Source organism: Montipora capricornis, chromosome 10 (assembly GCF_036669925.1).
Source record: "Montipora capricornis isolate CH-2021 chromosome 10, ASM3666992v2, whole genome shotgun sequence".
Lineage (NCBI taxonomy): Eukaryota > Metazoa > Cnidaria > Anthozoa > Scleractinia > Acroporidae > Montipora > Montipora capricornis.
In genome coordinates this window covers 43,443,764-43,458,763 of record NC_090892.1, presented here as the reverse complement: position 1 = coordinate 43,458,763, position 15,000 = coordinate 43,443,764, and the positions used below count along the sequence as shown (strand labels likewise).

The 15,000-nt window shown below is 39.0% G+C and overlaps 1 protein-coding gene across 2 annotated transcripts in view; it reads right to left on the bottom strand.

Moving 5' to 3' along the window:
• Nucleotides 1–3,341: 3,341 nt before the first annotated feature.
• LOC138021335 (WD repeat-containing protein 88-like) overlaps nt 3,342–15,000 on the bottom strand; it is an 18,916-nt gene continuing 7,257 nt past the window's right edge. The window contains exons 4-13 of one of the 2 annotated variants that reach the window (XM_068868178.1): nt 14,957–15,000; nt 14,722–14,785; nt 14,452–14,590; nt 13,227–13,362; nt 10,729–10,842; nt 9,663–9,733; nt 9,151–9,233; nt 7,692–7,760; nt 5,405–5,497; nt 3,342–3,501 (exon numbers count right to left, since the gene is read on the bottom strand). The exon at nt 14,957–15,000 is cut by the window's right edge and continues 42 nt beyond it. In XM_068868178.1, coding sequence (XP_068724279.1) covers nt 3,379–3,501; nt 5,405–5,497; nt 7,692–7,760; nt 9,151–9,233; nt 9,663–9,733; nt 10,729–10,842; nt 13,227–13,362; nt 14,452–14,590; nt 14,722–14,785; nt 14,957–15,000 — 936 coding nt within the window. In that variant the 3' untranslated portion in view covers nt 3,342–3,378. Of the gene's footprint in view, nt 3,502–5,404; nt 5,498–6,647; nt 6,795–7,691; nt 7,761–9,150; nt 9,234–9,662; nt 9,734–10,728; nt 10,843–13,226; nt 13,363–14,451; nt 14,591–14,721; nt 14,786–14,956 lie in introns of those variants that run through there. The other variant, XM_068868179.1, reaches the window with a different exon arrangement.

Sequence of the window (15,000 nt, the reverse complement as noted above, 5' to 3'; positions counted from 1 at the left end):
CAAAATCGGCAAGAATTTGTGATGCTGATGAACAATAAACAACCTCCAAAACGATGGAATTTTGCCAGGTGATAAATAACCTCGTCTTGGAGAGTGAATTTTTGACTTTGCAGAAACAATATGGTCAACTTAACCTCGTGATATTTGTGTTGGAATTCGCACGTTTCTTGTCAAACTTTAAACACTTGAAAGACAAAAAAAAACTAAAAAAAACAAAAACCCAGTGTCTTGCAAACATTTTGACACAGATGCATGTTGTAGTTTTATTTTGTTTTTGGTTTGAATATTTTTAAGACAATCGCAATATTTTTAATTCGCAAGACCAGTTAAAGTTTTTTTAACTGCTTTTTTTTTTATCAACTGTCTAAAAACAGTGGCGGATCTAGGGGAGGGGCCCCCCCCCCCCCCCTATTTTGGCAAAAATTATATATTCTGGTAAAAATTGAGGCTTAAAATTTTTTTGGGTTCACACACTGAAAAAAACCCCCCCCCCCCCCCCCTTAGCTCAAGGTTTGGATCCGCCACTGAAAAAGGGGCTTTTTCTTTTTTTTTTTTTTGGGGGGGGGGGGTTGTAGTTTTTTTAAAAAAAAGGCTTAGTTTTTTTCAGAGGGTTAAAAAGAACTACCCAGCTTTCCCTCCCTTCTACTCACCTACCCCTCCCTGATCTTCTCCATTACCTCCATCCTACCCCACCCTTCCTTCACACAACTATCCCCTCCCCAAATACCTCTTATTCCCACTCCTTCTACACAACACTACTCATAGACACTGCATATTTCTCAAGACCTTTCTGTATACTCACCAGAGCTTGATCTTGAACTCTCTAGGAGTTTCCTTCGAGTAAATACTTTGTACACACTTCCTTTGCTAGCCTTAATCACTCACTGAAAAAAATGTCCCCATTAATTAACCCTTTGACGTCCAAACCGGCCAGACTTAGTATTTTACTTTGTCTAACGCCAGACGATTTTAGATGTCAATGGGGAACCCCTGGGAGTCAATGGGTTAACTTTCTTCATACACTCATAGTCGTAAGTTCATAATTACTTTCATCTCTTTCTCTTCACGAGAACCCTCACAGCACTACGCATTCGTGATAGATAGAGTACACATGAAAGGACATAAAACGAAAGTGCTCAACAGTTTAACTTCAAAGTATTTACACTGAAATATTTACAGATGGAAAGAGAAATTAATTACAACCAAGAACCAAAACTTTGAGTGTGTGCACTGCGCACATTTTCCATGGCATTGCGAATGACGCCAGGTCCTCATAAACTGAAAATCACAAATACCCATCGCAGCCTATACATGCACATAAAACGCGCGCAGATCTTGCCTATCTCTAACTTCATTCGATCGATATATAGGACGCAGGGCTGTTGCATTTAAGTTGGTTCTGTTGAATGTTCTTCGTGGGAATTGTTTTCCGCATTAATCTAAGTAGGGGGTAGAGGCGTTCTTTTTCTTCAAAAGGAAAAGCGTTTCAAGTCACGAAATTCTGCAGTTTTTTGGGTCTTAGAACCCTGTCCATCCTCGGAGACCTAGGAGCAGCTAGTCGGGACGATAGAATGTTCGTGGTGAAAGTTTATTACAAGAACGGGAAGAGCTCCTGGGCACTTACTCTTACCGAACCAGTCCCAGAAGCGTTCGAATTCCCTTCTTCTGATTGGCCAATAAACTTTTTTTGCGGCCAATCAGCGAAGAGGAGCAGCCAGGTGACTAACCTTTTGCACGCAAAGTAGTTTTCCTCATCGATCGCCATAATTGCTTAGAGCGTTCAACGGCAAAAGTTTCTCGAGGAAAGTTTAACGGAACCGGAAAAATTACAAGTTTTAGCACGGCTGCAAGCAACAAACACTCTCCCTTAAACGTTTACGGCGGATCTTTCGAAGGTCGCAAACATTTATCGGAGATTGTTCGCTGGTTGCAGCCATGCTAAAGTTTGTAATATTTCCGGCTTAGTTAACATTTTGTTCTGAAACTTTCCCCGTTGAACGCGCTACGCAACTATGGCGATCGATGAGGAGAACTACTTCGAGTGCAAAAAGATCATAGCCACCCGGCTGCTCTTCTTCGCTGATTGGCCACAAAAACTATTTAGTGGCCAATCAGAAGCAGGGAATTCGAAAGCTTCTGGAACTGGTTCGGTGAGAGAAAGTGCCCAGGGGCTCTTCTCGTTGTTGTAGCAAACTTTCAACACGAACATTCTATCGTCCCGACTAGCTGCTCCTGGGTCTCGGAGGATGAACCCTGTTCAAAGGTCAATTCTTCAAAATAAGAAGAACTCAAGCCGGCGCTTTTACACGTTGAAACTTTTAGCTGAAGCTTTTGTGCAACGGCACTGCGAAACAAGTTTCAGCAGGCGTTGCAACGTGTAACATGGTCGGTGTCATGAAACTTTGTTGACCTTCCGTTGCGAGACATGTTTCAGGAAGAGTAGAACCGCTTTCTACTTCTGCAAAGGTCGCAATGATCGCAGTGGTGATAAAAACAAGTTTCACCTGAACACCACTTCGTGAAACTGGTCTCGCTCGGCCTTATTACGCTATCCTACGCCGCGTCATCATGGAAGTCACATCGCTTGCGATGAAGACGGTTGGTGGTTCGCGTAGCTCGGGTGACGTAGGCGGAGGTGTGCACCAAGCCCGGTCATGTTTGCACAGGGTCTTGAACAGAGATGACACCCTAATCCTGCTGGGGTTGCGTTAAGAGGGTCTTTTCTGCAGAGCCTGCTCTGAAGAAAGCAGTTGGAACGGTCTGCTTCAAAGTGTTTGTTACCACCATGGATAATCCTACGCCATAAAAGACGATCATATGCCGCGTAAGACAATCAGAAACCGCAATTTACGCGCAAAGGCCATTGAAATAGTATCGACTTGTTTTAAGCGAATCTGGTAACAACATTTCGAAACCAGTTTCAACATTCCCGAACAAGTTTCAACCTTCATATTGCACGGTGCAACGCCTGTTGAACCTTGTTCAGTTGCAGCGCCGTTGCACATAACTTTCAGCCGAAAGTTTCAACATGTAACAGCGGCTTCACCTCTAATACAAATTCCCCTGATACAACTTGTTTTCCTTTTTAGGCACGAAATATTTTTGGGCTTTTTGAAAAACAAGCCCCTGACCCGTTCCAGAGAGTGAACTGCAACAAGTCCTCCGCTCACTGATCATCAAAGTAGGTGGTGGCTAACACGAGACTGGCGTCGTCCTTAGTTGTCATGAGGTGGGGTGGCCCAGAACCGCGGGCGCAGGATTCCATGCACATACTCCGTGTCCACTAATCCAGCTGGGTCTCTTTAGCATACACGGCCGCATAGGCTGCACGCTTTAAATACTGCCGAGTTCAAAACTTTCTTTCTTTCTTTCTTGACATTAATAATCTTGGGGATTGGATGAGAAATCTGTAGGCTGTTCAAGCCGGCAGAACACACAATATTTGTGACTTGCTTCATCTTCCAGCTGAGCTATCGAGAAGGGCTTGTTGCAGTTTTGACACTAAAATCCCAAAAGAAAAATTGCACGACAGATGAAACGAATAGGGTGAAGAAGGTGGAAGACATAGTCGCCAAATGTCGTCTATTTCAATTTACACTGTCCTCAATTAGAGATCCAACGCTAGAACGACAACACAGTTAAAGTTCCTTTCCTCCCTCCCCCTCCCCCCCCCCCCCCCATTCAACCGTGTTGAAACATGTTAAATCGATGTTGACTATTCAACATTTCTCTAAGCTAAATTCAGAAAAGTAATAGTTTTAAGAATAAACACGAAAAAATTTCTCCATTTTGATTGGGTAAAAAAAAAGCAAACTTAACTACTAGGTTTCTTCCCCATATGAACCATGTGAGCGTTAGCCCTATTAATGGAAAAGGGCCCACACAAGGACAGAAAAAAACTCTGACCAGGGTGGAAATTGAACTCACGAACCTTCGGGTTAGATCACCGCTGCTCTACCGACTGAGCTACAAGGTCAAACGGGAGCAGGCCGTGGGAACTGAAGATGTTAAAGTCACGACAATCAACATGTACAAATCCAAGGAAGGATTACGTTTTTGCGAACGTTGGCCGTGTAGCACTTATATTTGAACAGACTTACATTACACTCCAATCAGTTAAGTCTGTTGAAGTGCCACAGGGCCAACGGTTGCAAAAACGTAATCCTTCCTTGCACTTAGAAAAAAGCAGTTTCATGTAATGATGACGTTACACAGGACACCTTTCTACGACAACTTGTCACGCAACGTTGTTGCGTTAATATCTGTACCGAGTAACACATACGCAGGACAATTTTTAACGCAATGATTTGTTGCTGCGACGTGTTGCAAGGTTTTTAATCATGTTCGACGTGCAGTGTTTTGAAGTTGTCTCGTGTAACATGGTTGCGGTTGACTCAGCTCTAACGCAACAATGTCCCAGAAACCTGTGCGTTGTGCCAGTGAAAACGAGGATGTTTGCAAAAAAACGGCGTTCTGTGGACGGTGATGATTGCAAGTTAGAAATTCGCACCCATCTTGACGACGGTGAAAGATTAAAGCTCATCAACATTTTAAAAGAACGACTTCATCTGTGGGACACAGGCACAAAAGCTTCAAAAGAAGACAAAAAAAGTTAACCAAAAGAGATGGAAGACCTTTCCAGTGATCGCTACACATCATTTGATCCCGTGGAAAATAAGCAACGCGACGAGTCGAATTAACAATAGAAAATTTTCAAGCTTCTCTCCTTCTTCAGCCATTGTTTTGGTCTAGCGCTTACTAGAGGCCTGGCCCGGGTTACTCGAAGCATGGTTAGCGTTAACCAGTGTTAAATACTATGGAAACCTATAGGTTTTGATACCTGTTAACCAAAGGTTAGCGCTAACCAGTCTTCGAGCAACCGGCTCCTACATGTTGCGATGCTCTTTACTTAACAGCAACAACGTTGCGTTAAAAGTTGTTGCGTGTTACATCACAATAAAACTTTTAAGACAATGCTGTTACGCAACTTTGTTTCGTTAAAAGTAACCCGCGTAACATGACCTTAAAATGCAGTGCAAACAAGAAGTAATTCAGCCCAAAACGACGTAACAAACCAGGCATTCTCATTGGTCAATGATCAAAGAAAGTCAGAGTTAGCCCTGGCAATCAAATGAGTGCCTTGGATAGCGCAATTTTCACGTGATTGCGTGATACGCGCGCGTTGCTTCTGCTTAGTTACGACAGGCTTCCTCGCTATTTTTTCACGTTAATTATTAATGAAATGATTTTTCTCTTGTAATTTGGAATAAATAACCACTCGTAATTATTTTCCAAGATTACAAATTGCACGAGCCCTAATTTTCTTCGTCTTTGAAGAAAACTCCTCTTGCTTCTTTATTCCAAATTGCACTCGCAATCATGCGATTGCCTGTACCAAACACACCTGCACAATCCTCAGCCCAATGTTCTTTCTGTGTTCTAGCACCACTGGTATGTCATCACTTGACTCTATATTCCACATTCTTACAGTTTTATCCTGAAAGACAACCAAATTCCACTTACTTCCTTTATTTATCTCACCTCCTTATGCTATTTGCAAAGGTTATCGCATGATTTCGAGTGCAATTAATTTGGAATAAATAAGCAGGAGTAAATTTCTTTAAAGACACACAAATTTGGCAATTTGTAGTCTTTGAAAAAATCTACAAGTGCTTGTTTATTCCAAATTGTACGAGAAAAATTAATAATTCGAGATGGTCAACTTTCTGCACTATTTCACTTTTCTGCAATCTGTTTGAGATTAATTGACGTGCTCTCAGCCAATCAACGCACTGAAAACTTTTGTATGCTATTAGCGGTGCTCAGCGCGCGCCTACCGTTGGTAAGTAAATATTGTAATCCATCAGTGCGAGAAAATTTGGTTTTGGTCACCGTACGACCGTCCACCCAAGTATGCCAATGTGACCAGTATCATGTGACCATATCGCGCGCTCACGTTTAGAGCTCATCGAAGTCAGCTGTTTTTTTTTTTAAGTTGACCGCTGACCAGGTACTGGGTTTCGATTACATCGCAGGCTCAAGCTAGGTTAACTTACTGTAAGAATAAATAACCCGGGAGCTCCGATTTTAGGCTTGGCTAAATCTAGAGTTTAATGCTTTAAGGTCCTGAGCTTCTGATTTTATATACTGATTTGAGAAAGTAAATAGACCTAATCGGCTAACTCAATGTTGTACCCAATTCAAACCCTTTGGGAATAAAACGTTTTGTTCCAGGTATTTCCATATCATTTAAATATGAATGCTACATTATCATACAAATACAATACACAAAGAATCTTAGTCCCGGGAGATTTGAATTGGGTACAACATTGAGTTAGCCGATTAGGTCTATTTCCAATCCCATTTCCAAAAAACCCTAGCACTGAACCAGAGTTAAACGCTTCAAGGTCACGAGCAACCGGAAGAGAACATTTTACATGACAGGACAGTCGTGTCTCCCAGATGTTTTTAATACTAATCATCTCTAATGGAGAAAAGATACTTAGCAATGTAAATATAGTTGTGTGAAAATAAGTTAAAAGGGATAACAGTTCACGTCCGGTTGCCGTTGCCGTCTGCGTCTCAAAAACGCGCTTGCTTAAGCTCATGACCTTGAAGCGTTTAACTCTGGTTCAGTGCTAGGGTTTTTTTTTACCTTCAAACTTTCCTTATTTGGATGCAATGTAGCTCATGCATTTTCCCGGGCATGCAGCCTCGATCTTATTTTTGTCCATATTTGGGCATGACATTGGTGACCTAAAATCTCCAGCTTTGTTCCAAGTAAAAGCTGGAAACTAAAAGAGTTGCAAGTTACACGCTTCAAGGTCATGTGCTTCTGACAAGATGTAACATGCTTATGCAATGCATAATTGAATGAAAACACAGTCAAAGTCAAAGATGAAGACAACTGCAACAACTTTGGGCCACCTAACCACTGGTACATGTAGCTGTAGCTAACAGAGCAGAAAGCATAAGGGGATCCGAAAGGTTTAAAATAATAACATGTTCAATGAAAATCATTGTGATAAAAACATTATTTAACACTTTAGAAATGGGATTGGAAATTTACTTAAATTCAGTAAGTTTTTAAGTTTTCCTTCTCGCACTCACTAATAATTCATCACCGACTGGGTTTCACTTAAGTGCACCAATCACAGGATGTACACCACATCACGTGACGGTGCTTACCTACCAAATGAAAAAGTAGACGAGAATCTTTAAAGATTTGGATATGACATCCAAATCAATTGCGATTTTTCTCTGCTGTCTCTGCACCTATTTTTTAAATAAGCAAAACCTAACAACAGTCGGCCACTTTTTTGAGAAGATATGCCAAAAACTCGTGCTTCCTGTTTCATTAGGGGTACTTAAGACCTCGAAACAATAAAAGCATGCCACCTTTGATGTCGTGCTTTCATCTGCTTATTGGTGTTTGGAACCCCTGATATGACATTTGCCACTTGTTTTTTAATGTATTGCATCTCAAATTGTGAAAGTGTTCAAGTTTTTCATAGCCTGTTTGAACACTCATCAATGCAAGGAAAGCACCGCTACTAAAGGTAAGGCTTTTTGGGTAAAGTTGGATTGAGTTTATTTTCACACTGCAAGGGCGTTTGTACTGTAGGCTACATATAAATCACTGATCTTAGTTCACTCGATCAACTGCCTCACTTAACTAAAATAAAACTAACCTTTGAGCAAGAGATAATCCACTTTTGATCACTGCTAAAACTACAGTCATTAACCCAGTCACTGTGGCCCTGCAAAGTGATGATTATGCTTAGGGCATGTTGAATTTTCGGTCATTTTTCGATTTTGCTAAAAATCAGCTGAAATTTTGCAAGTCACCTAGAATTGAACTAGAAAATAATAAGGTACACAAAAATACTGTCGGCTACACATTTTCAACAGAAAACAAAAGAAAGGTTTTTGTTCTACCATATATTAAATTATAACAGTACTGTGATAAAGTTGTGGTGCATGTCTGGATACAGTACACAAGTTGACAATGCTGACGCTGATGCAGCATTTAGCTAGTTAACACATTTTCTATGAGCATTTTCACATGACGTCACGGCCGCCATATTGGTGTTCCAAACCAAGGGAATGGCAGCCATGATGGTGCATCAAACTGATCCTCCGGGAATTGAAATCTATTTTTATGCAAATACTTTCTTTTGTTTCAGTAATCCAATATGGCTGCTAGTCACGTGAGTGAAAACGATCTATATAGTTAAATTAATTTTCCAGCAAACTGTAGAGAACTTGCATTGCTAAGACTGCATTAGGGCACAAAAAGTAAGCAAGAAATTCACTACCTCCAACAGGAATGTAAACCTTATTAATTATTAATCACTCACTGAAAAACTATTAACGCTTTGACGTCCAAACCGGCCGAAACCGGCCAGACTTAGTATTTTATTCTAACGCCAGACGATTTTACTTGTCCATGGGGAACCCCTGGGAGTCAATGGGTTAATAGGGTTTCCATTCTGCAAACTGGAGACCAGTTTCTCAGTTGGTTGTCTTTACGCAAATGAGGAAGATGTGCTACATTTCTGATCACATCTGCAAATGGTTGATCACCCAAGTCTTCTCAGATTTGGGACAGTAAACCATCTCATCTCACAGCACTTTTTCATTAACCCTAACCCTAAATTCTGTTAAAATATGTACATTTTGCCAATAAAAGTAGTATAACTATATAAGTATATAAAACTTTAAGGTAAAAAGCTGTTAAAATTATGAATCTAGATGTTTTCGATCAATTTGATCGTTACCGGTATCATTAGAGTAAAGTAATCTGCATACATTCAGTGTTCTTATAGTTCAGGCAAAGCCAGTTATGTGATACCTGTTCCCATGGGGAGCAAGGCGAGATCCATTGATTGCACTTGCTTGTTTAGTTCTGGACAGAAGCGGGCGATGTAGAACGCTTCTTTTATTCTTCTTTTTAACCATGAATTGGCAGTAGGGTTAGGGTTAGGGTTAGACTCTGTGTGAATGTCACGCAGGGTTTTGAAAACACCACCTCATCTCTAGTCTAGTCTTCCATTTCAGGTAAATCAGTCAGCTGTTACTCGTGACATGAATGTTCCTAAAGGCAAGCAACCTTTAACTTTTCTACTTTGAGAAAAGGGACAATTCTACCTTCAGAGAAAACTTTTGGCAGCAGTTTTCAACATCCCAGATGACCAAGGTTTCATCATAAGATGATGACACAAGCATACTACCTGTAACAGTCAAAATGCAAGTCATTCGCATGAATGAAAAGGCAAATTAAAAGTACAAATGAAAAGAGCATACATGTACTTGAAAATCATGCAAGTGAGATTTGAACATAGAAACTCTCACTTATGATGATGATATTAATAATTATCATCACATTTATTATACTTGTCATTTAAAATATTAATTATTATCATTATCAGAACACTGTATCGCTATTGCTATCCTTGTCCTTGTCATTATCACTACCCCAATGTCAAATTTGCATGAAGTCAGCCAAGTCCCTAATCAGAGTAAAGGGAAGCTATATTCCTCTTTTACATGTAGATGTACTTGCTGGCATGGTGGGGATCATTCAGAGATGACTAGTTTAGGACAATCTTAACAAAGAGAAGTGATATCTGTGCATGAATTCAATACGATTGAAACCTTACCGTCTTCACTGAAGTTGCAAGCACTGACAGAGCCTTCATGTCCTTTGGAAAAGGTAATTGGCCCTTGTGTCCTGTATGATGACAAAGACAACATATGGGCCTTAAAAATTGTATGTGACTGTGGTCACTAGTTTACAGAAGTAAAATGTTTCTGAGCTTCGGAATAACCATGATCACACTTTACACCAGTGAGTCATGACTAGCTGTAGCTTAATTAAAGATACATGCATCCATAAACTACTGTAGTTATTATAGTTAGAGCATAACTACTTTAATTTCGCTCCCAACATTAGCCAAAGATCCATTAAACTTTGTTGAACTGTTTAGTAAGCACGCCATTTTGACAGCACACAACAACAACATTTATTATAATTACAGTATTTATACATTGAGGTCTGGGACAAGTTGCATACCAAGTCTTGTAACATAGACAAATCTTGGACAACTGTTGAAACAGTTTAAATGAGCCTTTGTGTCCAAGTTGCAGTTGTTTTGGACATATATTTAGAGAATTTTTGCAGAGATGTGCATTTGTTTGAAAACATTTAAACAAATAAAAATATTGTTTGTATCTTAAATAGTATGGTATAGTAAAGATGACAATGCTAGAATTATGCTATACTGGACCCTGGAGGGGAAGAGAAAGTGAGGAAGGCCAAAAATCACCTGCCGTAGGACTGTTATGGAAGAACTAAGAGCAATAGGGGAGACATGGGATTCAATCGAGAGAAAGGCTCAGCCTGAGGATAGACAAGAATGGAGGTCTTTTGTTGCTGTCCTACATGCCAGAGGGCATCATAGGCAGTAAAGTAACTAAGTAAGTAAGTAAGCTATTAAATAGTATTTACATTTACTACATATGTTATGGTTCAACTTTACATGTATATTTGGTTCAAGATTTTTAAAATTAGTTCAATTAATTATTTTATTTTTCCTTCGTTTCAGATAATGAAATATAAGACAAAGAAAAATAATTTTTTTTAAAACCACCAACAACATAATGCACCTGGGAACGATAATCTTCAAGTTTCCACTAGGTACTGAACACTATTGGCACATTCCATACCTGTAAACTCCAGTTGCTATGTCCCAGATTTGGATATTTTTATCCCATGATCCTGTTGCCAATAAATGTTCATCTTTACTGAAACAACAGCTAGAAATGACATTGACGTGACCTCTAGATGTAGGAGAAAAAATATATATTTCCTTTCAATGTGACTGAACTATTTAAAGTGCTTCTATGATCAGAAAAATTACTTCCTTTTTTTTCTTTAGCTTTTTAAAGTGTGCTTCCTTAACACCTGACTGGAAGAATTTTTAGCTTTGATTTTTATCCAAAGCTATTTACTTTGAGTATAAGTTAAATGGATTACATGGTCCTCCGTTACTCTTGTTCAAAACTAACCGATTGGACCTCAGAGTGCTGGATCTAGGGAAAACTGATTATTTACTCACTAGCCTAAAGTTCCAGTGTGTAAATGTACACTGTAGCTTTTTGTACATGCAAAACATGAGTTTAACTTCTGAAAGCCTAAACTCCTGTGCTAAATCTTAATTCAGCCACGTATACACCCACTGCATTCTTAAACTAGCGAGTCTTTGATGTCATTTTCTCCTGGATCCACATCTCTCAAGATTTTAAAGGTAGTAATGACGGACCATTAAATAGGAAAATTCCTGTTAAACACTAAACAAACGGGTGTCTTGATATCAAGGGTTAAAACTTGGGTAACTATTAGTTAACATGGTTTTGAAATCAAAACAAGAAGAATTGACTTTTTGGTCATAGTAGCATTTTAAAGTTCATTCTTATAGTAATAATGATTGTTATTAAATGACTAGCTCTGTGAGCGGGCAAGATGAACCAAATCGCGCGCTCTGATTGGCTACCCGAGTGGGCAAGATGGAGCGATACTGCCCGCTCGGGATTTCTCGCTCAGTCCCGCAAGATCAAAGATCATTTTTTGGTGTTTTAAGTCATATAATAAATCCTTTATTGACCAAGATTGTTCGGTCAAGATGACTGGATATTGGCCTCGTTCTTTTTTTGCGTGTTTATGGACCTCGACTTCGTCTCGGTCCATAAACACGCAAAAAAAGAACTTGGCCAATATCCAGTCATCTTGACCTCACGCTTGGTCAATAACCCATACTTATTACTATATTTTGTCCTCAAACATCAATGGAATTTGAGTGAAAGTAGTCCTGAGAAGGACTGTTGGCAGTAACTGACATTTCAACAACCTTAGTGGAAGTCATCTTCAAAGTCAAGTGATGGTTGGATATTCAAATGAATGTAGTGATGCTCTGGTCTGTGTTGTGATTGGAAGTGGAAAAAGTAATGTGATAGGTTGTGAGGATAGTGAGTGGTGATTGGCGCATTATGATATGGTTGTAAGTGACTGTCAGAGTAGGTTTGAAAGCTGAAAGGAAAAAGTTGTGTGTAGTTAAGGTTTTCTGTTAAGAAATCATTTGTATTTTTTAGCGCAGGTAGAAGTTGGTGAAGGTTTAATGAACTTTGTTCTTAAGGTTTGTACACCAGTTTTTTTTTACGTGTAACTTGCTGGTAATTGTGACATTGTATTCTTCTCCCAATCTGTCCTTGGAGTCGTCCTTGTCTTCGACATTTTTCAGCAAGCATCATAAATTTGTATAGGTCTGTTTGCAATGAGCATGTTGTGTAGTATGCATGCAATAGTTTCAGAAGGTGGTAGGACTGTTATCGTTTTGTCTGTTGTGCACATGTATGATTTGCTTGTGACGACTCCTGGGTCCAAACCATTTTCTATTTCATCCACAAGTTTGCTCTCTTAATAATAATAATAATAATAATAATAATAATAAAATCCAGCTACCATATTATCTTTATTTTCCTTGAAATGTTATTGTGGTAATTGTTGACCCAGCATAACAAATGCAGCACACCTAAAATGATGGTGATTACCCATGCTTTTTGGTATGTCATTATTAACATGTACGCTCAATAAAAGGAATATCAGCCAGATGAATTCGTCAGCTGACTACAAAAATCATATGAGCTGTATCTTATGAAAAGGAGCTTTGTGGCACAGAGAAAGCAAGAAAATTAATGTGTTCCATGTGTTGTTACACAACAGTGCTATTGTTACATGTACCTACAATCTTGGTCAACACTTTTGGGACAAATATCCCCCTTTTCCCCCTCCCCCCATTACAATGTTGATTTTTCATGGTCTCTGAAATCAAGACCAACATTCAACATTGTCTGGGCGGAAGGTGGGTGTGAAAAAGGCCGCGAAAGAAGAACAGGTGTTGCTCATACATGTATAATGATGGAAGCATTACTGTACACTAAATTCTCTACTTTTTACCCAAAATTTGAGAATTGTTGTAAAGTCTTTTGACCCAGATTGTAGATCAACAAGACAAATGGTGATGAATTGGATCCTACCAACCTGTTGAACATTACACCAACCCAACAAGCAACAAACACATGGCCAATGTAGTGGCCAACACACTACCACTAACACCATCTGTGTTTAGAATAATTTATTATGAGATAATCATTTGACTCAAACTCACTTTAGAGTAAGGGTGACATTATAGTCCTCAGTGAAGGTCAGCATGTCAATGATCTTAGTTGTTCTATCCATGGAAGTTGTACAAATACGATTTTGTAATGGAGAAAATCTACAGCATGTTACTGTGCTCTTGTGGTCTGTTTAGTTTTGGAGAAAATTACAATAATAAGAAAAAAGCACTGACTTGCAGGGAGAGCAATGCAGGAAACAGGGAAAAACAACATTAATTTTGTGAGACATCTGAGGGCAATAAAGATGAACAAAAGCTGGTTCCACCAACAAAAGAAGGTTAATAATGACTGCCTCCAGCTACATGTAATGCAAAAACTAAGAGCCTTTAAAAGATAAGACCCCAAAATGGAATGTGTCCAAGTATGTTGCCAGGGAGAAACAACCTATGTACAAGCAACAAGTTTTTTTTTTTAATTATTATTATTTTTAGTATAGGTAATCACATGATTTCGAGTGCAATTTGGAATAAATAAGTATGATTAAATTTTTTCAAAGACGACCAAAATTGCATGACCCCGTAGGGCGAATGCAATTTGTAGTCTTTGAAAACATTTACAAGTGCTTATTTATTCCAAATTGCATGAGTAAAATCATGTGATTGCTTATTAACAATATATACATGAAAAAATTCAAGACGTTTAAGCAGAAGAAATGCACGTGTATCACACAATCTGGGAAAAATTGCGCCATAAATTGTGCCATCCAGGGTGCACGCTTGATTTGAAAACAAAAGATTTGATTGCTTCTGACCAAACCCTACATGAACATATTGTTTATTAGCCAGTCATAATCCAGAATTTCAATATGTAATTTGCACTGGTTTTACAATTTTTGCACTGGTGTATTACACTTTTTGCCCTGCATTACACTTGAACTGCACTGCTCTCAGTCAATCAGAATTGAATAATTTTTCATGTATCTTATTAATACAGTAACAACATAATACAACACATGCATGCTTTAAAAAAAGGCTTACAAAAAATACAATATTGCATCGCAGTGATCGATAGGGGGGGGGGGGGAGGGGTGACTAATTGCTTGTCAATAGGGGGACCATATCAGATTAGTTAACAACTTTACATAAACGCAACAAGTTTTATTTAATTTATTGTCAAAGAATGCTGTGTCACAAATAACCCCAAGCCATTATTAACGTGAATCCTCCACATAATAATTTTCTGTGTGTGACAAAAGCTGAATAAATGGCTACTCACTAAAGAGCTTCTTTATGAGGGCTCCCTCTCTAACATCCCACACACTGACTGCAAAATCTAGATCACTGCTGTTGGCGAGGTAGCGTCCATCATGAGAGAAGTGACATGATGTTACTATACCTTCATTCAATGCTTCCCACTAATAGCACAAAAGATGCAATTGCACAAATTACTATTTGACCCAATTTTCTGAGTCACAAGACATATCGACAAAATTGCATGCACTAGGCTTCTTCAAATAAATGACAACTACAATGTATCCACCCATACCAAAATTGCTCCTGTCTGAATGTCCCACACTATAAGTCTTTTATCCCATCCACCTGATGCAATCCTGAAGAATTAATAAACATAACAATAACATTACATCTCAATTTCACAAGAGTAGTCCCTTTATCAACACACCCTTAAGCAGTTATGGTACCTGTACGTACATGTAAGAGTCACATTAACAAAAGCTGCTCGAAAACTTTTAACCAGCAGAGATAACTGAGAGCAGAATTACCTTGCACTGTTAGGATCTGTGTGGCAACAGGTGACAAAGGATGA